Below are 26,409 nucleotides of genomic sequence, written 5' to 3' on the forward strand. Positions count from 1 at the left end.
GTCTGTATTTATGGCTGGTTGAATTGTTTTGATGAATATTTTATTTAAGTAAATGCTATGACCACTGAATTCAATGATATCACTGTTACATCGAGATATTAATCTTTATGTCACGTTTTGCAGAAAATTATATTATTTTCCACATCCGGAGTACTCTGACTCCATTTACTACTCATTGTTAGAGAATTATAATATAAATAACCTCTATAAAGAGCTATGATTTTCTTATTCTATTTCTCTTACTCTTATTGAGGTCAAAATAGAATACAGAGATATATCTCTAAATTTAACATTTTATTTGTGAGTCACAGAATTGCAATTTGGGGCACACATACAGATCAGGCAGTCATCAGTATGTCTAAAGAACAAAGAAAATGTTGGGGTATTTGTTTTAAAGAAATGTTACATATCCTTTTGAAAGAAATCTCTTTGGCACTAGAAACGCTTTTGGGAGCTGGCAAGCTCTGATTGGTGAGTGACAGTGGTAGGTAAAACTAGTCTTAGTTATAGCAGGTATTTCAGCAGATACTAAGTGAAACTGGGTTTCGGGTTACAGCAGGTAGTTTCAGCAGCTGGGCTTGTGGAGAAGTCAATTCTTGGAGCAGTGCTATGTGCCCTGGGTGCTTTTTTTCCTCTGGCCTTTAGGCTTTGATTTAGGTGAGTTTGACAAGAATGACCCAATTTGTAAAATCAGCATTCACCCTCTTCTCCCCTTGTAATTACTTCAATATTCATGTCGATGAAACTGAAACATCTTATCTTGAGTCTCTGGTTTCATATCCTTCAGTGTTTCAATCTACTTATTGCCTCACTCATGATGGGATATGTCAGCACTTTGTCTTCCTTAAGTACTGACTATGAAAATATCAGACACCTAGCTTTGACTCTATTTTCCTTCTCTTCATTCTTTCTATCTCACTTTATCCTCTGGATTCTTACTTCTTGGTGTGGAGTCTCAGATCCTATCTAGGCAAGAGGGAGTGAGTTAGACAAAGGCATGAACACTAGGAGGGCACTTTAAGAGTCTGCCCACCACAGTTTCATTGAATATACGTAATTACCCCCTACCCCAGCCATCCTCACACCCAATATACTTGAAACTATTGTGTAGGGATGGTGGGCAGATGCAATGCCTGTTTTGTCTTGTGCTGTCTCTCTCTGGCTTCTAGCAAAGTGTCTCATTAACTATTTTTGGATTATTAATAAGTGAAACATAAGAAAACTCTAATAAGCCTCCAAAAAGAAGGATAATTTAATCAGGAGCATAAACAATAGATATAGAGCCCCTAGTAACAAGTATCAACTGTAGAGTTATTAAACCATTTTACTTTACTCAGCCCTACTTTTCACCTCTGCTGTTCCATTCAGTTTCCAGGGACCGAGCATCTCAGTTTCTGCTTTCCTGCTGGCTTGTTAAGATACTCAGTTTTACTCCCTCCTTCAGCTTTGTTCTGGTTATGCTATCTTGATCACAGCTTCTTGCTTGTGGTTAGTGTTCCTGATTATTTATTGAGCAGGACATTGGCTTAACTAGCTGTGCTCCTTTGGATGAGTCACTCAACCACTTTAAGCCTTACTTTTCTCAAATCTAAAATGGTAGAAAGAATATCTACCTCAAAGTGGTGTTGTAAAAATTAAGTGAGAATAGAGGAAATGACTATGCCCATTTCCCAGCAAACATGTCTTAGTTTCCATCCGTTTTTCCTTAGTAGCTAGATGTGCAGAAGCTTTGCTAAACTATTCCTTTTGAACAGGATTTCTTATTGGCACCGGAGCCAATAATTTGATTCGCCAGGCCATTCTTAAATGTTCTATGGGATTTTATAGCTTCCATACAGGGGTAATAGATCCACAGGTAATGGGGGTGGGGAAAAACAATGGATAGCAAACAATTAGAATCTTCAGTGGAGCTGGTTCAAGGTCTAGATGGTCTCTTTGTGTCCTTTGTACAAAGCTGGTGGAAATATATAATTTCCTAAGTGAATAAATGCAAAGAGAGATAGTAGCATGAAATAATGAGATAGGCAACTTGGAAATTCTTTCTTTGTAAACAATCATATTGTACTTATACTTTTTCAGATATAAAGCACTTTTGTAACTTCAGTAAATAAAATATTAATAAAACCCTGATGCATTGACCACGGTTATGGAATCAGTTCTGAGTTCTTTTTTTCTAAGAACACATTTTACTCTTCGTGTAGTCCCTTGTTTCTTTCATATTTGGGTTATGAAAATGTCATCACTATTTTCAAGCACAAGTTAATATTTCCTCCTGTGATACTGTGTTTGAACACTAGGTCTTTGATGTTTCTGTCAGATATACCCAGCAATCATCATAACTCATACTCTTGAATTTTTAATATCACTCCACAAACAGAAGTGTCAAGTACCCAGTTCTTTAGTGAATGCACAAAAAATGAAAGAAAAGTTTGCTAAATAAGAAAAAAGATTGAAATACTGAAATATTGCTCCTGATTTTTGTTTTGATCCCATTGAAAATAAATGGGAAATACATGTTGCTATTTTTTTCATTGCTCTGTCTCACAGCCACTGTTTGCATCAGATTTTTAAAAAAGAAAATGCCAAGCGGTACATTTTGAATCAGTTTCCACAGAAAGCATTATGTGCATAAAATTTCATATATTATCTTTGATATGTAAATATAGGAGAGATAAGTTTCTTTGGTAAATTTTAGCATTTCTTCTTTTCAAAAAATAAAACATAAAAGAATAGTCAACGGCCCTATGGTTCTAAACTACGGTGAATGGATCTGATTCATTTATGCTAGACTCCTTCCTTATTTCCTCCTTTTTATGCAAACATTATCTTACCAGCCTTAATGGGGGAGTCATAATAAGTTCCCCTCAGTACTCAGCACAGGGCCATTCATGCTTGTGGAAAGAATGGGTTTTGAATATACATCATGATAAACATTAGTACATTAAATAAGCAATTACTTTCTAAGATGATTTTGTTTTTCTACACAATTTAACTCATTAATATAGCTCAGTTATCTGTTCAAATTAACTTAAGATAGCTGTCCAATCCTGATTCTGATATTTAATACAAAAACACTTCTTTACAACCAGGTGCGGTGGCTCACACCTATAATCCCAGCAGTTTGGGAGGCCAAGGCGGGGGAATCACCTGAGGTCAGGAGTTTAAGGCCAGCCTGGCCAAGACAGTAAAACCCCATCTCTACTTACAAAAAAAAAAGAAAAAAAAATAGCCAGGTGTGGTGGCGGGCACCTATAATCCCAGCTATTCAGGAGGCTGAGGCAGATAATTGCTTGAACCCAGGAGGCAGAGATTTCAGTGAGCTGAGATCACGCCACTGCACTCCAGCCTGGGTGACAGAGTGAGACTCTGTCTGAAAACAAACAAACAAACAAACAAAAAACACTTCTTTACAAGACTTTGGTATTCATACTTCAAAATTTTGTCATTAATTTTGCTTGTCTACAGAAATTTGATAATTTTTTTTTCTGTAAACCAGATGATATGGGTTAGGTTAGGGTCTAACTGTGGAATGTAAAGGAAGGAGTAGATAGCAAGGCCATTTTGAAGAATAAACAACAAAATTAATGACTCATAAGACTCAGAAGAGGGAAATAACCTAATGGTGTCCAATTCAGGTGTCTAAAACTACCTAACAGAAAGAGTTGAGCTGATGAATAAATATAAAGAAAAACATGAATGCTGTGTTTGACGTATTGCATTTTGGGCAGAGGCAGAACTAGAGAATAGGTCTTCTGACTTCTAATCAAAGACATTCTCCTATTACTTGATTAAGATCTTCCATGAACAAAAATCACTTTCATTTACTTTAAACTTCCAGAAGACAGATTACTTAATATGCCTATCATTTTGACTAATTCGTGAAAATCTAACAAATTCATTAGATGATAAGCTTCTACATTTCCTTCCCCATGCATTAATTTTCAACTGTAAGGTTTGAGATGAATACCAGATATATTCAAGTAGGGAGGGAATCTAACTAATGTTTACAATAAGCTTACCTTGACAGGCACTGTGCTAGAAACTTCACACTTTATTTAACCATGGACCTATGAAGTTATAGATGAATAAACTGGTGCCCAGGTCTCTACTGGTAGAAAGTTGTGGGATTGAGATTCAAGTCTCAGGTCCAGTAAAATCTTCCTTGTCAGCTGTCAACATGGATAGTTCTAAATGTGTTGAAGCTGCTAGAGGAAATAAAAAATAAAGGCAGCCTGGAATGGTGGCTCACACCTGTATTCCCAGCCCTTTGGGAGGCCAAGGTCAGTGGATCACTTGAGGTCAGGTGTTTGAGACCAGCCTGGCCAACATAATGAAAACCTGTCTCTACTAAAAATACAAGAATTAGCTGGGTGTGGTGGTGTGCACCACCACTCGGGAGGCTGAGGCAGGAGAATCACTTTAACCTGGGAGGCAGAGGTTGCAGTGAGCCAAGATGGCACCACTGCACTCCAGCATGAGTGACAGAGCAAGACTCTGTCTCAAAAATAAAAATAAAGGCAATATCAATTTTTCCTCCCGAGCATACAATACTATCTTTACTATCAACAATGTTTCCTAAATTCTAGTTAAACTAGGTACTACTAACTTAAGCACTTAGGGTGATGAAATCATATCTCATTAGGTTTCACCTGGAGGGAAGTTAATCTGCCATCACCAGTATCTAACCCCCTCTACTAAAGGGGTCACTAGTATTATTTTCACTGGTCTGGCACCATCTGATCCAATGCATCATAGTCAAATCACCTCAAGGCTAACATAAATTGTGTTTTCTCTAAATAAAAACCAACACAAAATATTTTGCCCTAGCTTAAGCTAAGAGTGAGGCTTCCTGATAAGTAGGTCATCCAGACTCTAGGGATATGTTTTCCCCATGTTGGACTGAAAGATCTACCCTCTAGTGGAGATATGGGGTATTTGACAAGTGTGATAGAGCATTCAAGTCTGATACTAGCAAATTCATTAATACTATGATGGGACTGCAGTCACAGATGGGGAGATCAATCGTTCCCCCAGGCACTGTCTAACACTGCTTTAAAGGGTAGAAAGCGAAAATGGCCTACCTGGTTGTGTCTAAAGTTTGCTTAGGGCAGTCACATTTCACTTTAAGAAGTACCTGTAGAGCTCTCATATACCAGGTTCCATGTTAGGACCTAGGCATGCAAAGAGAAACAGAACAAGGCCCTGCTCATAAGAGTTTCCAGTGACCTAGAGAAACCGGAAAGAAAATAGTCTGGCCCTCTTTGTCAACAAGTCACGTGTGCATCTATAATAGGAGTGAGAACTTGATGAAAAAATAAGAAGAAAGGCTCAGTCATATGTCAATAAAGTTCCCGGGAAAGCAGAAGTATACAAAGTTGTACGTTTGCAATAGTATAAATATATATAGCATAAAATAGTATAAATATACAAACCTTGTATATTTGAATAGTACATTATTTCCCAAGTATTTTTGTTATGATTACCAAAGAGAAAAAACCTGGAACTATTTAGGTTGGTACAAAAGTAATTGTGGTTTTTGCCATGGAAAGTAATGACAAAAACCGCAATGACTTTTGCACCAACATGTAATATTTCTGGGTAGAGAATGACAGATTATTGGTTTACGAAGACCAGTCTGAATAGAAAAGGATGGAAAGCAAGGTAAAGTTTGCTGCAGTCTGAAGCGACAAGCATACATTGCTTCAGTTCATGCTGTGTTCTGACAATCCATGGAAGTCTTCAGAACCCAAATCACTGAAGCTGTAAGTAGAGTCTAGAATACTAATGGCTCTGGGAGGAAATATCCGAAGTCACTGCTGATTCAGCTAGAGAAAATACACTGGTTGTCCCCATATTGGAGGGTCTCCCCAAGTTGGAGGTTCTCCAAAATATAAAATGTTTCCTGCAACAAAGGAGAACAGAAGAAAGCAGCTCTATCTCAGAAGAGGCTCTGGACCGGGCACGATGACTCACGCCTGTAATCCCGGCACTTTGGGAGGCCGAGGCGGGTGGATCACCTGAGGTCAGGAGTTCGAGAGCAGCCTGGCTAATATGGCATAGCTCCATCTCTACTAAAAATACAAAAAATTCGCCGGGACTAGTGGTGCCTGCCTGTAATCCCAGCTACTCGGGAGGCTGAGGCAGGAGAATGGCTTGAACCCAGGAAGTGGAGGTTGCAGTGAGCCAAGATCATGCCACTGCACTCCAGCCTGGGTGACAGAGCATGACTCCATCTCCAAAAAAAAAAAAAAAAGAAAGAAAAAGGGACTATGGAGTACAAAGGCCCATGGGTCATTTCCCATAATATTTTTCATATTTTTGTTTTATTTTTTACTGTGTATATTTAAGGTCTATAACATGATGTATGGGATACACAGAAGCAGTAAAAGGTCGCTATAGTGAAGCAGATTAGGATATCCACCTTCATACAGTTACCCATTTTTTTTCTAGCAAGAACAGGGAAAATCTACTCATTTAGCATGAATCCCAAATATAATACAATTGTACTACCTATAGTCCTCATGCTGTACATTGGAGTTCTAGACTTGTTCATCCTGCATATCTGCTACTTTGTGTCCTCTGACCTACCTGTCCGCATTTTCTTCCCTCACACCTGTCTTTGGTAACCACTCTTTTGTTCTCTATCTCTGTATATTTGAATTTTTTTAGATTTCATACATAAGTGAGATCATGCAATTTTTCCATGTCTGGCTTTTTTCTTTCTTTTTTCTTATTAATTTTTTAGAGACAAAGTCTTACCATGTTGTCCAGGCTGGAGTGTGATGGCTATTCATAGATGCTATCACAGCACACTGCAGCCTTAAACTCCCAGGCACAAGTGATCCTCCCACCTCAGCCTCCCACGTAGCTGGGACTACAAGTGTGTACTACCACACCTGGCTCTGGCTTATTTTACTTAGCATAAGGTACTCCAGGCTCATCCATGTTGTGGTAAATGGCAAGACCTTATTCTTTTTTTAGGGCTAAATAATATTTTTTTCTCTCTCTCTCTGTCTCTCTCTGTTTCTCTGTCTCTTTCTCTGTGTGTGTGTGTGTGTGTGTGTGTGTGTGTCTGTGTCCATCATATTTTCTTTTCCACTCATCTGTTGATGGACACTTAGGTTGATTCCAAATCTTCACAATTTTGAATATGCTGCAGTGAACAAGGGAGTGCAGATATCTTTACAAGGTGCTGATTTCATTTCCTTTGGGTATATGTCCAGAGGAGGAGTTGCTAGGTCTTATGGTAGCTCTATTTTTAATTTCTAGAAATTTGATAGTTTTAAAGAAAAGTTGCATGTATGAATGTTATCAGGTCTTGAATTTAAATGAGCAAATAATTTTATTTTCTTTGTTTTTGTCTATCTGAATTTAATTCTATCATGAACCCACATCTGTTTCTTGAAGGAAATTTGGTCTTGTAACTTCTGGGTAAGTTTAGTGACTTTTGTTGTTTTTCTCAGTAAATTTGGAGTTTAAGTTCTTTTGGTTCAGCGTTCTTTTCCTTTCCTCCACAGAATGACATTGCAAAGGTAGATGATATACAGAACACTCAGGCATAGGTAAGGGAGAGGCTTCGGACCCACAGCCATCTCCTGGAGTACATTGAGATGTGCCTGTACCCTTTGGGTCAACTGCTCTCATTACCATTACATCCTCCAAGATATGTATGAAACTGAAATGGCCTCATGCCTTTTATCCCAACCATCCCAAAGCTCCATTGGAGACTTGGGGTCTGTCAGTCACTTCTATACCTATCCCTCGGGGAGCAGGAATTTCAAAATAGTCTCTTGCGTCTTTAGAGGATATAGTGTGAACCTGGGTTTTAAATGGAGGTGCTATCACACACAGGTCCATTCTCCTAAAATTCCTACACCAAGGCTATGGCACCAATTTGGAGCATGAAGAAATTCTTTACAAACATTTGGACTGCCCCTTAGGGCTGAGGAAACATGGCTGAGGCCATTTCCATAATCAGATCTTCTCAAACATATGTGGAGTTCCCACTGACCTCTCAACCCTCCCAGCCTCATCCCTTGGAATTTATCTAGTGGTATGGAGTACAACCTGGCTAAGTATTAGGAGCCTGAATCAGGTGTGAATCTCATCCTTTTCTGAGGCTTCTCCTTCCCCAGCAGGAGGAAATTTGGTTTAATTAATGGGTTAGATACATTGTTTCTTCAGTTTTCTTTTATATGTGCTGTTTCTGGCGTAAATTTTATGCTGGGCTATATGTAACTCATGATTTGAGATCAAACGTGTCTATTGCAAATCAAAAGTCTTGGCCTTTAAAGAGAATTGTCTCTGCTATAAGTTTCAGAAGTTTGTTTTGGAACTCAAAGCTAAAAATTCGAATTTTGGTTCTATATGCACCGTTTGGTGTTCTCCACTTAACAAATGATCCTGAAGCAATAAAATGTATTGATTCACGGTGGAGAAGAAGAAAGTTATGGGAGACCATTTGTAAATGATGAGCAAAATTCTTAATATATTTAAAGTTTTATCACCTCAAACATTTTCCAAACAATAGGATATGAGTAGTTGTCTCTGAATCCATACAGTTTTCAAATCAGAGAAAATGACAACATGAGATTTAATATAAAATAGAAAAACAGGGACAGATTTAAAACTCATCAGGTGTTTGTTTATTTGTTTTTTGGGTTTGTTTAGAGACGGTGTGGCTCTGTCACCCAGGCTGGAGTGCAGTGGCGTGATCATAGATCACTGTAATCTTGAGTTCCTGAACTCAAGTGATTCTTCCACCCTAGTCTCCCAAGTAGGTGTGTGCCACCATGCCTGGCTATTTTTTTGTTTTTTAAGAGACAGATCTTCCTATGTTGTGGAGGCCAGTCTCAAACTCCTGGCTTCAAGCAATCCTCCTGTCTTGGTCTCTCAATGGATGATAAGTTTTCTAATCAGATTTAGTGCTTTTCTGGAAAAATCATTAGACAACAATTCTGAAGCTAAATATTAAGTGTGTGCCTAAAAATTTAGCAAACTTAATGGAAAAGGTCCTCAGAACTCTTTTAAGATCAAACAGTTCAATACTAAAAGTAAAAATTTGAATGGAAAAAGAAGGTGTGGGGAAATCAAATTACCTATCCTATATGCATATTGGAAGTGGAATGGACAGACCAGGGGCATCATGCAAAATTCTCAGGCGCCAAGTAGGGTGAATAAGTATGTGGTAATTATTCACAGTGTCAATGCATACAACTGAAAATGTGATCAGTACTTAAATGCTGGATATAATATATTAGCAGGTCATGACTCATGACCTGATAAAGACCATCTGTATGTCCTTAAATGTCCTTAAATGCTAGATGTAAGCTTGGATATTTGTTTATGTTTATGTGAATGACATTCCTTCTTTCTTCCTGGGTTTTTGTCCCTCTTTTATTTTGTTTTGTTTATGGAGATAAAGTTCTGCATTAGGTAGGATCAGTGAAATACAAACATAGATTTGCGAGTGTGTAAATGAGACTACCCAAAACATTTCCCCTGAAATTAAGACTTTATATTTTGAGACACACTGGAATCAGTGATGTCAGTTTGGAAGCTCAGATTTTCCTAGCAACGAATAGTGTGTCTTAGACAGAATGTCAATTTCAACAGTGAAATTCATTGATAGGTTCTTTGAATTTAACTCAGTAGCTTGAGTTCAGTTTGGAGTAATGCCAGAGGCATGTCTTTGCCCTAAGAATAGTCTAATTCCTCACACCTGAAACATATTCTTATCTCCTTTCCTTTTTTTCTTCAGACTGTTCAAAATCTGTCCTTCAGCTACAAGTCTAAACAACAACCAATTCTAGAATATAGTTTTCTCTAAACGTTCATTCTGTTGAAATATTTTAGCGAGTTAACACTTAAAATAAAGCTTGCTCTGAGGCTTTGAAAAATGAACGTGGACGTCTGTACAGATAAAGTATCAAGTTTATTACTATCATGTAAAATTTTACAGTCAGTGATTATTTCCTTTGGAATAAGATTTATGTACTTCACCTCTGAGGCAAGACCTCATATTCAGGTGTATTTCAAATTCTGTTTTTCACATAGATGCACATTTCAATATGTTAATATGTAATTTAGGAAACAATTTGGTTATCTCTAATAGGATTATAAAATTCTCTCTTTCATGTACACAATGCAGGTTGAGAATTTTCTGAGTGGACGTGGATTTTTTAAATCATTACTAGAAAAGTCTCAAGTACTTTATGCCTGTCTTCTAAATCAATTCTTAATAATTTTCCAAGTAAAAATCCATTATGATTAGCTTGACATCTCATACAAACAATTGCGTCAAAATTTTTTTCTCCCAGTTTACCCCCACTGATGTAGTTCAGTTATATGAACTACTGTTTATATTAGATTTGAGAAAGGTTCTAACTTTTGCTCTAACCATACCAAAAAGAAAATTAGAACTTTTTATAATTATGACTTTATGGTTTAGTTCCAGTTTGTTTATTTCTTATTTTTTATTTTTATAACTTCACCTTTTATTTTAGATTCAGAAGGTACCTATGCAGGCTTATTACCTGGGTATATTGTGTGATGCTGAGGTTTGGGGTCCTGCTGATCCCATCACCTAGGTACTGAGCACAGTACCAGTAGTTTTTCAATTCTCAATCCCCTCCCTCTCTCCTTACTTTAGTAGTCCGCAGTGTCTGTTGTTACCATCCTTATGTCCATGTTCCCATATTTATGTCCATGTTTAGTTCCTAGTTATCAGTAAGAACATGTGATATTTGGTTTTCTGTTGCTACATTAATTTGCTTAGGATAATGGCTTCTAGTTGCATCCATGTTGCTGCAAAGGACACGCTTTCATTCCTTATTATGACTGTATAGTATTCCATTGTGTATATGTACCATATTTGTTTTATCCAACCCACCATTAATGGGCACCTCAGTTGATTCCATGTCTGTGCTATTCTGAGTAGCTGCAATGAACATACAAGTGCGTGTGTCTTTTTGGTAAAATAATTTATTTTATTTTAGATATGTACCCAGTAATGAGATTGCTGGGCTGAATGGTATTTGTAAATTCTTTGAGAAATATCCAAACTGCTTTCCACGTAGCTGAAAAAAATTACATTCCGACCAACAGCGTATAACTGTTCTCTTTTCTCCACAGGCTCACCAACATTGGTTGTTTTTTGACCTTTTCTCTCTTTTTTCTTTTTTCTTTTTTTTTTTTTTTGAGATGGAGTTTCACTCTTGTTGCCCAGGGTGGAGTGCAATGATACAATCTCAGCTCACTGCAATTTCTGCCTCCTGGGTTCAAGTGATTCTCCTGCCTCAGCCTCCTTAGTAGCTGGGATTACAGTCATGCACCATCACGCCTAGCTAATTTTGTATTTTTAGTAAAGACATGGTTTCACCACGTTGGCCAGGCTGGTTTCGAACTCCTGACCTCAGGTGATCCACCTGCCTTGGCCTCCCAAAGTGCTGGGATTACAGGTGTGAGCCACCATGCCCGGCCATTTTTTTAACCTTTTCATGGTAACCACCCTGACTGGTGTGAGACGGTATATCATTGTGGGTTTGATTTGCATCTTTCTGAGTGATGTTGAGCATTTCTCATATGTTTGTTGACCAATTGTATGTCTTCTTTTGAGAAGCATCTGTTCATGTATTTTGCCCATATTTTAGCGGGGTTGTTTTTTGCTTGTTCAATTGCTTAAGTTCCCTATAGATTCTGGATATTAGAACTTTGTCAGATGCATAGTTTGTAAATATTTCCTCCCATTCTATATGTTGTATGTTTACTTTGTTGATAGTTTCTTTTGCAGTAAAGAAGCTCTTTAGTTTAATTAGGTCTCACTTGTCTATTTTTGTTTTTCTCACAATTGCTTTTGAGGACTCAGTCATAAATTCTTTGCCAAAGCTGATATCCAGAATGGTATTTCCTAGGTTTTCTTCTAAGACTTTTATAGTTTTAGGTATTACATTTCAGCTTTTAATCCATCTCAAGTTAATTTTTCTATATGGTAAAAGGTAGGGGTCCAGTTTTATTCTTCTGCATATTGACAGCCAGTTATCCCAACACCATTTATTGAGAAGGGGTCCTTTTCCGATTGCTTGTTGTGTCTACTTTGTCAAAGATCAGATGGCTGTTATGCAGCTTTATTTCTGGATTCTCTATCCTGTCCCATTGGTCTATGTGTCTGTTTTTGTACCAGTATCATGCCATTTTGATTACTGTAGCCTTATAGTACAGTTTGAAGTCAAGTCATGTGATGCCACCAGCTTTGTTATTTCTGCTTATGATTGCTTTGTCTATTCGGGCTCTTTTTTTGTTCTTTCTATATTTTAGAATAGTTTTTTCTAGTTCTGTGAAAAAATAATGTTGGTAGCTTGATACAGGGAATGGTGCTGAATCTGTAGATTGCTTTGAACAGTATAGCCATTTTAGCAATATTGATTCCATGAGCAAGGAATGTTTTTCCATTTGTGTCATCTCTGATTTCTTTTGGCAGAGTTTTGTAGTTCTCCTTGTAAAGATCATTCACTTCTTGGTTAGATGTATTCCTAGGTATTTTATTTATTTATTTATTTTCAGCTACTGTAAATGGGATTGTATTATTGATTTTGTTCTCAGCTTGATTGTTATTGATGTATAGAAGTGCTACTGATTTTTTTACATTGATTTTGTGGCCTGAAACTTTATTGAAGTTATCAGTTTCAGGGCCCTCTTGGCAGATTATTTAGGGTGTTCTAGATATAGAAGCATATCATCAATTAAGAGAGATAATTTAACTTCTTCTTTTCCTGTCTGAATGATTTTTATTTATTTCTCTTGCCTGATTGCTCTGTCTAGGACTTTCAGTAATATGTTCAACAGCAGTGGTTAAAGTGGGCATCCTTATCTTGTTCCTATCTTAGAAAAAAGGCTTTCAATTTTTCCCTGTTCAATTTGATGTAAGCTGTGAGTTTGTCATCTATGGCCTTTATGTTATTGGGGTGTATTGCTTCTGTAACCAATTTGTTGAGAATATTTATTATGAAGGTATGTTGAATTTTATTAAGTGCCTTTTCAGCATGTATTGAAATGATCATAGGGTTTTTGTCTTAGATTGTGTTCATGTGATTATGACATTTACTGATTTGTGTATGTTGATGGCTCAAGATGTTGGATGCAACATCCTTGCGTCCCGTCCCTGGGATGAATGACAATTGATCATGGTGAATAATCTTTTTAATGTGTTGTTTGAATTGAGTTTCTAGTATTTTGCTAAGGATTTTAGCAACTGTGTTCATCAGGGATATTGCCCAGTAGTTTTCTTTTTCTGTTGCTATGTCCTTCTCTGCTATTGGTATCAGGGTAATGCTGGCCTCATGGAATGAGTTTGAAAGTATTCCCTCCTCTTAAATATTTGAAATAGTTTGAGTAGAATTGGTATTAGTTCTTCTTTAAGTGTTTGGTAGAACTTATTAGTGAATCCATCATGTCTTTGGATTTTCTTTAATGGGAGACTTTTCATTATTGCTTCAATCTTCTTACTGTTTCTTCATAGTTCAACCCTGGTAGATCGTGTGTGTCCAGGAATTTATTAATTTCTTCTAGGTTTTTCAATTTGTTGCATGTAGCTGTTCATAGTAATCTGTAATTATCCTTTGTATTTCTGTGGTATCAGTTGTAATGTTCCCTTTTCAGTTTGCATTTTTATTTATTTGGGTCTTCTTTTTTCTTAGTCTGGCTAAAGGTTTGCCAATTTTGTTTATCCTTAAAAAAAAAAAACCACAGCATTTAGTTTTGTTGATCTTTTATATTTGTTTTATTCTCAATTTTATTTATTTCTATTCTGATCTTTATTCTGTCCTTCCTTCTACTAATTTTGAGTTTGGTTTGTTCTTGCTTTTCTAGTTCCTTGAGGTACATCATTAGGTTTTTTATTTGAAATCTTTCTACTTTCTACTTTTTTGATGTAGGCATTTATTGCCATAAACTTTCCTCTTGTACTGATTTTGCTGTATCCTATAGGTTCTGGTGTGTTATGTTTCAATTTTCATTTGTTTCAAGAAATTTTTAAATTTCCTTCTTACATTCTTCATTGACTCACTGGTTGTTCAGGAGCATGTTGCTTAATTTCCATATATTTGTACAGTTTCCAAAGTTCCTTCTGTAACTCATTTCTAGTTTTATTCCCTTATGATCAGAAATGATACTTGATATGATTGCAACATTTTAAAAGTTGTTGAGAATTGTTTGTGGCCTAACATATGGTCTATCCTGGAGAATGTTCTAAGTGCTGATGAGAAAAATGTGTATGCTAAAGTAGTTGAATGAAATATTCTGTAAGTGTCTGTTAGGTCCATTTGGTAGACTATAGTTTAACTTTGATATTTCTTTGTTGATTTTCTGTGTAGACAATTTGTAGGTTCCTTTCGATCTTGGACTATTACTAAAAAGATGCACTGAGTATAATTATACATAATTTACTTCATAGCTATTTAAATACTTCTGGAGATTAAATTTCCAGAAGTGAATTTCATAGGTCAATGGTGTTTGTCTTTATAACTTTGGTAGCTATTGCTCATTTATTTTCACAGAGGTGCATCACATTATACTCTCAAAGTAGTACATGGGAGTTAGCCTTTACCCACAGTCACACCAATAGAGTACATAATCAGACTTTTGTATTTTTGCCAATCTGAGAGGTGAACAATGGTATCGCAATGTAGTTTTAATTTGTATTTATATTATTAGTAATTGGAGAGATTTTCTTTTTAACTTTTAAGAACTATTTGTTTTTCTTTTCTGTAAATGGTCTATTTATATCCTTTGGCCATTTTTCTTAGATTTTTATTTTTGCCTTATTGATCTATATACACTCTTGTACTAGAAAGATTAACCCTTTGTTATATGAGCTGCAGAGGATTTTTTAAAAATATATTGTTGCTTGATAGGACTTTCTCTTCTGATTCATTGGTCTATAGAATTGATCCTGAGTTTCTCTAGCTTTATTAATATAATGAGTTATATATTGGTTTTTAGAGATTTCTTAATATTATTTGTTTTCTCAAATGACATTAGAATCAGCTTTTCTGCTTCCCAAATAAAAATCTATTTTTACTGGTGTATTAGGCCTTTCTCACATTGCTATAAAGAAATACCTGATACTGGGTAATTTACAAAGAAAAGAGGTTTAATTGGCTCTTGGTTCTGCAGGTTGTACAGGAAGCATGGTGCTGGAATCTGCTTGTCTTTTGTAGAGGTCTCGGGAAACTTACAATCATGGCGGGAGGCAAATGGGGGGCAGGCACCTCACATGGCAGGAGCAAGAGAGAGCAAGGAATGAGATGCTACACACTTTTAAACGACCAGAAATCACAGGAACTCACACACTATTGCAAGGACAGTACCAAGAGGGATGGTGCTAAACCATTCATGAGAAATCTATCCCCATGATCCAATCAACTTCCACCAGGCCCCACCTTCAACATTGGGAATTACGTTTCAATATGAGATTTGGGTAGGGACACAATCCACATTATATCAACTGAGATCATATTAAATTTGTGCATCAATTTAAGGATAATTGACACTTTCTTGATATTGAATATTGTTCGAATATTTTTGTTGTTCAGGAATGTAGGTCTTGAACATTTTTTGGTAATATATCTGTTTGTTGCAATTTTAGATTTCAGAAATTTATTTCTTACATTGATTTTCCACCAGACTACCATACTAAAGTATCTGAATATTCATATCAAGTAAAAAATTGTGTAACTTGAAAGTACAGTAGTAATAATTTACATCTTCTTTCCTATTTTTATATCTGCGAAATCTTGGTATTAACGAAAGTTACTTCAGTGTTGCTAAATCTCAGTTTGACTTTCAGGCTGAGGTTGCTATATTTCATTACATTAAGTATCTTTCTACTATTGTTTTCTTTAGATTTTTTAAAACTTAAGAATAAGAATGTTGTAAATGTCTTTACACGGTTTAAGGAGATAATCTTATTTTTTCCTTTGGCTTTATTAATAAAATGAATTGTATATTAATAAATTTGCTAGTATAGACCCATTTTTGCTCTATGTGAACCCTACTGTTCATAATGTGTTATTATTTAATATGCTGTTAGAATCTGTTTGCAGTATTTTATGATTTTTGTATTAATATTTTTAAGGCTGAATATTTTATGTATGCAATCCTAACCTAGTTTAATATTAACATTATAATACCATCACAAAAAATGATAATATCTCCCATACCTCTTTTTTGATTTGGTTTTTGTTTTCTATGCACTGAGCTAGTTTAAATAGCATTGGAATTATCTACTAAAAGGTATTGATAGAATTTCCCCATGAGATTACCTTCTTTTGTGAGTTTTAGATGTTTAAGCTTTTTCTCTGTTTCTCCTATTAAAATCTATTAGTTTCCATTTTTTGTTCCTTTCTGGGATTAGGATGAATAAGTAATATTCTCCCAGCAAATTATTCATTTAATCTAGATTTGTCAATTTAAGCAGTGTCTCTTTTATGATGTGCTTATTTTTCCCTATTTTGTGAATATCCTTCTGCATATGTTTTTCTTTTCATAGCTATACCTTCTTGTGTTTTCTTGATTAATTGGTATTCCTCTCCCTCACCACAGCAAACTTGACTTATGTATCAATGTAACTGTCATTTTATGTTTTCTAAGTATTAATTTCAGCTTTTTTCTTTGTTAATTGCATACCGCTGCTTTATTTTACATTCATTTCATGTACTTTTATAACACTTTTTAGTCTTATTATTGATTTATTTGTTTTCTTTCTAATTTTAAAATTGATCTACAATTTAAAGCAATGAATTGTTCTCTCTGCACTGTTTTGGCAATTTCCCAAAAGTCTTGATCTGGAGCTTTTAAAAATCATTCTTTTAAAGGAAATTTTACCAATTCAGTACGTATTTCTCTTTATCCTAAAAGTAATTTCAGATAAATTTACTTTATACTTGCCAGGTAATTGAGTCTTCTCATTTTCTGAGTTTTTTATTGATTGTTAGTCTTATTGGATTATACTCAGATACTATGGTCAGCAATATATACTTTTTGGAGATATTAAAGATTTTGTATAGCTATAGTCAACATTTTATGAGCATTTCTTTTGAAAGCTATAATCTTTATTTCAAGTCACAGCATTAAACATTTATGTTAGATTTACCATCTTAATTGATATATTTGTCCACTTGATCTGTCATGGACTTAGGTTAATAAAACTTCTGCCACAGGATATTTCTCTCTCCTTATACTCTCTGTAATGTTTGTTTTCTGAGTGTTGGTGTGGTATTGTGTTATGAACAGCAATTCATAACTGTTTTATCTTTACTGTGAATTTTTTAAATTATTGATGACTATCAAGTGATAACAGATTAGGTAGAAGGAAGAGGAAAGCTGCTAAATCTATAATTGTTCAAGGAAGAGAACTAATAGAATAAAGGAAAAGAAAAATTTAAATTAAAACCTTAAAGATCAAAATAAGTACAAAATAAAAAATGAGTAAATTACTCAAAAAAATAAGCAAATCATCTCATGTTGAAAGACTTTTTTAAAAAGCTTTAGAAATAGAAAATATGACATTAAATGACATTGAATTAAGACCAGACATATTTGTTAAAGTAATAAATATCAATAGGTTTAATTCACATATTGAAAGAAAGTCATCAGATTGTACTACAAAGCAAAGAGACGCAATTAAAATAAATAACTCAGAAAAAAATAGAATAAAAGGATGAGCAAAAGTATAAATAGAAAATGGAAAATAAAGCAAGATGCAATCTTCATATATGACAAAATGGAATTCAGACAAAAAAAATGATAAGAGGGATACTTTTGTCAGTAATTTTAACTTTCTTGATATTCACTTTGTATTCTTAGATTTGATTATACTTGTTTTACCTGATCTATCATATTTAAATTATGGATAGTGAGTAAAACTATGTTAACTCCCCTATATGTTTAGTTGTTTATTTTTACACTTTCACATATCATTTCCTATTTACTCTTACCTTAATCTCCACATTTGTTTAGTCTCAGTCTTATAATTAAATACATTCGATAGTCACAATATGTCATTTTATTATAGTTTCACCAGTCATCTCTTGGCTGACTCAAGTTCTTTTTCTAGTAATGAAGAATTCATGGGAAAAATATTAGCTGAACACTTGCTTGATCAATACCAGCAAAACTTATACAATTTGACTTAGTCAAACATAGCATTCATGTATCATGTTTTTTTTTCTCCGAGTATTATACAGGTATTTCTATATTAGTCTCTGTCATTGAATGGTTGCATTTGATACATTTGAAGCCAATCTGACATTTCTTTCTTTATTCTGACTTAACCTTTTTGAGTGGAACTTCAATTTTTTCTCTATCCTTAAAATCCAATAATTTTAATAGGCAGTAACCAAAATTAACCATTCTGAGTTAATTCCTCCCAACTAACTCAGAGGATGTTGCATTTTTTCAATGTAGATTCAAATCATTTTTATTTCCTCAAAGTTGACTTGAATTATAATTTTAAAAAAATTCTTCTCAGGCTTTTCTTCTTTGGAAACTCATTTTGATTATGATGGAACTTATTTATCTGTTTACTAAATTTGTCATTTTCTCTCTAAACTATTTTAAATATATCTTTGTATTTTTTCTCACAACTATCTTTTGTCCCTTGCTAGTTTTTCCATAGTATCCTTACTTTCTTGAGGTTTTTCAAATCTTTTTTCCTTTCTTTTATGTGTTTTATTTTTCTTTTCTAGTTCTTTCCTGATTTCTGCATGCTCATTTTCATCCCTCCTATTGTTAAGATATGTTAATCCTATTCCTACATTTTTACTTGGCTTTTTCCAAACGCATGGAATATTATTTCATTAAGCTTCTGTTGTTTTCTTTATGTATTCATTTTCATTACATTTCTCATCCACTTTCAGGCAATCTTTTCCTCGTGCATATTTTTCATCTGCTTGTAGATTTCTCCCATTTTTCATGAAAAATCTTTGTGTTAGTGCTATACACAGTTCTTTTTTCATTGTTCATCACTGAATGTGTTGAATTTTCCTGGAGTAGCAATTTGGGGGAGGTACCTAAGCAGGAAGCTAGGGGAGAAAGGTACAGTAGCCTTTCAGATTTTTCATTTGCTCACTACTTCCATCCCTTAGGGGTCCTGTTGATTCTTTTTATGGATGTGCCTCCTTTTTCTGCAGGTTACATAATGTAACCACTGCTCTAAAAATGGCACTGCTCTCTTGTATTCTACACCCTTAATTGTATCAAGGGTGTAGCTTTTGAAATTCAAATTGGGCACCTTGTCTTTACTTTAGATAATTTTTTTTTTAAAAAACTGGAACTTCAGTAGATATTCCATCACTTGAGCTTTTACCACTCTGTTCTGATTTTTTTCAGTTCCTCCTATGCAGATTCCACCCAGTATCATCATTATAGGCAGAAGAACCATTGGGGACAAAAAAGAGAGGATCATTAAGTTTCTCATAATGAATTACTTGAAATGAGAGAATAAATATTAGAAATAAGGTTTCAAAGGTATGCCTGGGCTGGTACACTATGAATTTTAATAAGTTAGTGAGAACTGTATGATATTTTTAAGTGACGGATTTTTAAAAATTAATCATTTTGCATAACTAATCAGACTCTGCTAATTAATTCTATAAAACTATAGGCAAAATGCATAAAATATTTTTGAAATTAAAATTTGGACTAATAAAGAGGAGTTAAAATGATAATTAGAACCTTCTATGATGCAACAACAATATGTGCTCTTTAAGAAAAATCTGGAAAACATAGATAGGAATAAAGCATAAATTAAAATATTTAACATTTTGGCCATAGTTAAATATAAATGCATACATGTTATTGTTTTAAAACTAGAATCACACTCAAAATATTGTGATCTCCATTTTAATCTTTTTGTATATATATTCTTTTAAATAGGATTTTTATAATGGCTGCAGAGTATCCCTTCACATGCAATGGTGTAATTTGTTTTTATCAGTTCTCCATTACAAGATATTCAGGTGGTTTCGACACTGAAAATTGTATTGTCTTAATTGTTCTAATGAAGCAGGATATTTCCCTGACCCCTTCGCGGAATTCCTGACAGGGGTGCCTCGTTTACTCAGCCCCGCTCGCTGCTCTCAACTCCTCGCGGGAGGGAGTGCACGAGCGAACGAGTACGGGAGCTGGAATGAATGAGTGCTGGAATCAGCTGGCCACTTGGCGCTAGTAGGACCCAACTCCACTCACTCGGACCTGCAGCGTTCCACCCCTCGTGGGAGGGAGCGCACAGGTGAGCAGGTGTAGGAACTGGCCCCAGGCTTTAGAACCGGCGGGAGTGAACTCCATGCAGGCCCCACAGCAGAGTCCAACCGGGGGTGCCTGCGACTCTCAGAGCCCCAGAGGACACGTTACAGTGCTCTTTTAGCTCTGCTGTCCGCAGTCGGCATAAGTGTTAATAGCTCAGTGGGGCCTCTGACTTTTCACATGAGGCTGCTGCCTTCCACCAGCCAGTGCAAAGAGCCAGTGTGACAGCCAGATTCTTCTCGAAGTTACCAAGTTACGCCACCAAGCTGTCCCTCTGAAGTCAAGCCACTTCTCTCCGATGCCCAGCTGTATCCTGTCTACTGGCTGAGTCTGGGATTAATATAGACACAGCATGGGGCGGGGTGGGGCCGTGAGTGGTTTAGGAAAAGGCAATATTTGAGTGGGAAAACAGGGATAGAAGTTCTCACTTTGGGCTGTGGTTTCAGGCTTTTCAGCTTGAGGGTGGGAATTCCTGGGGACTCACTCTTTTCTGCCTAGATTTTCTGTGCCCGCTGTTCCCTATGACTAGTACACAAATCTTGGTGTACTTTAAATAGTCTAATCCAAGTAGTGTAATCCAATTTAGATAAATTGGAAGGAGTAAAATTTCTGGGACAGAAAACAATGCATATTTCCCATATATCTTCTTAAACTGTCCTCTAGAAAGATTTTATTACTTATTTATTATCATTATTCAACAGTGGCTGATTTCCTTTCTTTGAATCTTTAATGAAAATATGCATAATTTTAAATTATTTTGCATATTTGATATATAAAATATGGTCTCATCTTTACATTATAGTGTGAAACATTAGTGACATTGAGGTGTTTTTGTTTGTTTTGTTTGCTTCTCCTGAATTCATGGGGCACAGACATTTCTCCTTTATAAACTGCCTGTCCCTGCTCTGTAGCTGGGTTGCTCTTGGTACATTGTCCTTTTTCTATGTAAAAACTCTTACTGAAAACTCTTTCGTATGGGACAAATATCACTTCTCTTCCCCATCTCTGGTTTGCCTTGCAATTTTGTCTGTCTTTTTAATACAGAATTTTAAATGTTTATGAATCTGTTAGTATGTTCCTTTGAATTTTCTTCTGTTTTATACTTAGAAATTTCTGTTTTGAAAATCATGAGTATGTAAATATAATTTTTTCATTTTTGCATTTTGGAAATGTCATAATTAAGAGGTGATAATTGTGACATGATCTGAGGACTGTTTCTGTATTTACCGTCATATCTCATTTGTCTCACTGATGTTTCTTTACTAGAATTAGTCTCATTTATGTACTGTACTTTATAATATGCTATATTATCATATAAAGCATATAAGATACTATTACAAGACAATATGGCATATTCCTTGCTATACTTTTCTATTCTATATAAATTTTAAAACATTTTGTCATGTCCCAAAAAATAGTGCCTTGGAATTTTTATTTTGACATCACTAAAACTAAAATATTTAGGGATAATTGATTAGAAGCAGCATGATATTTCTCTTTCTAAATTTTTTATATTTTTCTCTAAATTGTTTTGTAGTCTTTTTCATCTAATATATACACACACGTATATGATTTTCCCTGTATATTTTGTATTTCATGTCTGGCTTATTTTACATTCTTTTTTTTTTTTTTTTGAGACAGAGTCTCACTCTGTCACCCAGGTTGGAGTGCAGTGGCTCCATCTCGGCTCACTGCAACCTCCCCCTCTGGGTTCAAGTGATTCTCCTGCCTCAGCCTCCTGGTAGCTGGGACTACAGGTGTGTGCCACCATACCCGTCTAATTTTTGTATTTTTAGTAGAGACGGTGTTTCACCATGTTGGTCAGGCTGGTCTCGAACTCCTGACCTCATGATCCACCTGCCTTGGCCTCCCAAAGTGCTGGGATTACAGGTGTGAGCCACAGCGCCCGGCCCACATTCTTATTAACAATATGAGGCCGGGCGTGGTGGCTCAGGCCTGTAATCCCAGCACTTTGGGAGGCTGAGGCAGGCCGATCACCTGAAGTCAGGAGTTCAAGACCAGCCTGACCAACATGGTGAAACCCTGTCTCTACTAAAAATACAAAAAAGTTAGCCGGGCGTGGTGGCATATGCTTGCAACCACAGCTACTTGAGAGGCTGAAGCAGGAGAATTACTTGAACCCGGAAGGCAGAGGTTGTGGTGAGCCAAGATCCCTCCATTGCACTCCAGCCTGGGCAACAAAAGCAAGACTCTGTCTCAAACAAAACAAAACAAAACAAAACAAAAACAATATGAAAGCAACCAATTTCTTTTAAAAGTATTTTTAAAACTTTCAACAATTATATGGGTTTTTTGGGTACTTTTCTCTTTAGAGATTCTATTGTGAAAGTATTGTATTAATTGTTTGACCTTTTTGAGCTTTTAGCTTAATTTTAAAATAAAAACTGCTTAATATTTTTGTTCATTTTATTTTAAATAAAAAACAGTCATTAACTATAACTCTTAAGTTGATATTTCACACAAAAATAAAATAATAATAGAGATGGATAGATTTTTATCCTCATTCTTTAAATTATAAATATTAATTACCATATGATACCATATAGTATTTTATCTGCTGAAGTATTTGATGACATATTACAAATGGCTTTATAATGCAGTCCCCAGATTTCTAAATTAGTAGTGTTTATTTTTATAGATCAAAATATCCCAGTCACAGTGGCTCATACCTGTAATCCCAGCACTTTGGGAAGCCAAGGCTGATGAATCGCTTGAGCTCAGGAATTCAAGACCAGCCTGGCCAACATGATGAAACCCTATCTCTACTAAAAAGACAAAAACTAGCCAGGCATGGTGGTGCATGCCTGTAGTCTCAGCTACTTGAGAGGCTAAGGCACAAGAATCGCTTGAACCCAAGAGGCAGAGGTTGCAGTGAGCTGAGATCATGCCACTGCACTCCAGCCTAGGCAACAGAGCAAGACTGCATCCAAAAAAACCCCAAAAAACCTAATGTTTTTATTTATATTTTAGATTAGTGGGATGGTTTGGCCATGAACTCAGCACCAGATTTAAGATGGATAACAGTAAGTGTATTTATTTTACCTAATAAGTCATTTTTATTTTAACTTTATTTCAGTGTTCATCTGTTTTTGTATTATGTGTAATGTATATGCCCCAGGGAGAGTGCACTTCAAAAATGTCACTGAGAATTGTCACATAAGAAATGACATTTCCAGAGTGTAAGACTAAGAGTTTATAGATTTTAGCACGATTTTGAGTCTATCCCTTAGTAGGGAGGTAAAAGAAAATGAAGTCCAAGGCAAGGGTCATGTGGCTTGGTCAGCTGCCATCAATATAGAGTGCCTGAAACACTGGGCATGGAGGACAGGAGGAAATTTGGGGCTTGGAGTTAGATCCAGAAAGACTAGGGTGTTAATCACACTTTGCTGCTTAATAGTTTTTTGATCCTGCACAAGTTACATCATCTTGTGTCATTGTTTTTTCTTTCCCACTTATCTAATGTGAATAATAAAATCTATTTAAAGATTTGATTTTAGGGTTAGTCAAGCTCAAAACAATAAGCCAAGTAGGACATAGCAGTACCTTAATAATTACTCATTTTCACTCCTCTTTTCTCCTATTTTCGTTTTATGGCTTTTGCCATGTACCAAAGAGTGTAGCAATTCCTGTGAGCAGTTAACCCCAGCAGATAGAAGTGAAACTCTACCATACAGAGCTTCTTTTTCCTGCGTGACCCTATTTCTCAATCACATGGGATGCAGAAAGATCATAAGCGCATTGAGAGTTCAACATAAGCTTGATCCTTCAGATTGCTTTAAACCCTGAGATACCGTTTTAAATTTGTTTTCATTTTTTATTGACTTTATTTTTTAGTTTTTGAAACAGGGTCTTGTTCTGTCACCTAGGCTGGAGTATAGTGGTGCAATCAAGCTCAGTTCAGCCTTGATATCCCTGGCTCAAGCAATCTTCTCTCCTTAGCTTCCTAAGTAGCTAGGACTAGAGGTGTGCACCACCATGACTGGATGATGATGATGATGATGATGATGATGATGATGATGATGATGATGATGATTGATGATTTAGTGGAGATGAGGTCTTGCTATGTTGTCCAGGCTGGCCTGAGATAATATTTTATATATATAGATGCTCTTTGACTTACAATGGGGTTATTTCCTGATAAGCCCATCATAAGCTGAAAATATCTTAAGTAAAAAATGCATTTAATACACCTAATCTATAGAACATCATAGCTTAGCCTAGCCTACCTTAAAACACATTCAAAACACTTACATAGCCTAGAGTTGGGCAAAACCATCTAACACAAATCCTATTTTATAATAAAGCATTGAATATATTATATGATATATTGAATACTGTACTAAAAGTGAAAAACACAATGGATGTATGGGTACTTGAAGCATGGCTTCTACTGAAGATGTACGCTTTTTTTCACTGTAAAATTGAACAATTTTAAGTCAAACCATGGTTAAGTCAGGGACCATTGGTATGCAGATTTGTAGCAACCAAATTGCAAGATGGGATATTCCAGTCAAGTCAGGATACCTGTATTTTACCTTGGTGGCTAAAATAATTAGATCTGTTATTATACCAGTTATTTACATTATTTGAGATGGGTTTTCTTATTTGGAGATAACGGAATTGAATTTGATCAGGGGTAGCAATCTTTTTCTGTGAAGGACCAGATAGGAAATATTTTAAGCTTTCTGGGCTATACAGTCTCTGTATAGCAATACTGTGGCAAATACTCAATTCCGTCATTGTGGTGGTAAAGCAGCCATAGGTGATACATAAGTGAAAGATTGTGGCTATGTTTTCATAAAACTGTATTTTAAAAAAGCAGGGCCTGGCACAAAGACTCACGCCTGTAATCCCAGCACTTTTGGAGGCAAGGCAGATGGATCAATTGATCACAGGAGTTTGAGACCAGCCGGGGTGACATAGTGAGACCTCGTCTGTATAAAAACTACAGAAATTATCCAGGAGTGGAGGTGTGCATCTGTAGTCCCAGCTACTTGGTAGCCTGAGGTGGGAAGATCACCTGAGCCCAGGGAGGTCAAGGCTGCAGTGAGGCATGATTGAGCCACTGCACTCCACTCCGGCCTGGGTGACAGAGTGATACTCTGTCTCAAAAACAAAAACGAAACTAGTAGGTCAAATTTGGCCCACAGGCCATATGGCCATATATATTAGTCTGTTTTCACACTGCTATAAAGATACCACCTGAGACTGGGTAATTTGAAAAGGAAAAAATTTTAATTGACTCAGTTTCACATGGCTGGGGAAGCCTCAGGAAACTTACAATCATGTCAGAAGGCAAAGGGAAAGCAAGGCACATATGAGGTGATGCGAGGGTGAGAGAGAGAGAGTGCATAAAAACTGCTGCTTTTGGCTGGGCGCGGTGGCTCACGCCTGTAATCCCAGCACTTTGGGAGGCCAAGGCGGGCGGATCATGAGGTCAGGAGACAGAGACCATCCTGGGTAACACGGAGAAACCCCGTCTCTACTAAAAATACAAAAAAATTAGCCGGGCGTGGTGGCAGGCGCCTGTAGTCCCAGCTACTCAGGAGGCTGAGGCAGGAGAATGGCATGAACCCATGAGGTGGCGGTTTCAGTGAGCCGAGATTGCACCACTGCACTCCAGCCTGAGTGACAGAGTGAGACTCCATCACAAAAAAAAAAAAAAAAAAAAAAAAAAAAAAATGCTGTTTTTAAAACCATCAGATCTTGTGAGAACTCCTTCACTGTCATGAGAACAGCATGGGGGAAACCGCCCCCATGATCCATTCACTTCCCATCAGGTCCCTCCCTCGACATATGGGGATTACAATTCAAGATGAGATTTGGGTGGGGACACAGAGCCAAACCATATCACCATAGTTTGCTTAATCCTGGATTTGATGACTATATAAAAAGTCATCATGTTTTAACATTCTTTTAGTCAGTCATAGTGTTAACTTATCTCTGACTAGCTATCTTAACCCTATTGAATTTAACTTGCTGCAGTTCAATCTGCTTAATTCTAATTAGTAGAGAATCTGTTATTAATTTACCTTTTTTATATACTTAGGCAGATCTTTTTTTAAAGCCCCCTCTATTGTGTGTGTG

At 36.1% G+C, this 26,409-nt stretch overlaps 1 protein-coding gene across 8 annotated transcripts in view; it reads left to right on the plus strand.

The window, feature by feature from the left end:
- KYNU (kynureninase) overlaps window positions 1–26,409 on the plus strand; it is a 185,527-nt gene that overhangs the window by 143,511 nt on the left and 15,607 nt on the right. For 7 of the 8 annotated variants that reach the window (XM_063647431.1, XM_054477777.2, XM_054477776.2 and 4 more), the window contains one exon: window positions 23,293–23,345. In XM_063647431.1, the coding sequence (XP_063503501.1) occupies window positions 23,293–23,345 (53 nt within the window). Of the gene's footprint in view, window positions 1–23,292; window positions 24,170–25,415; window positions 25,968–26,409 lie in introns of those variants that run through there. The other variant, XR_010122796.1, reaches the window with a different exon arrangement.

This window comes from Pongo pygmaeus, chromosome 11 (assembly GCF_028885625.2).
Source record: "Pongo pygmaeus isolate AG05252 chromosome 11, NHGRI_mPonPyg2-v2.0_pri, whole genome shotgun sequence".
In the NCBI taxonomy this organism is placed as follows: Eukaryota; Metazoa; Chordata; class Mammalia; order Primates; family Hominidae; genus Pongo; species Pongo pygmaeus.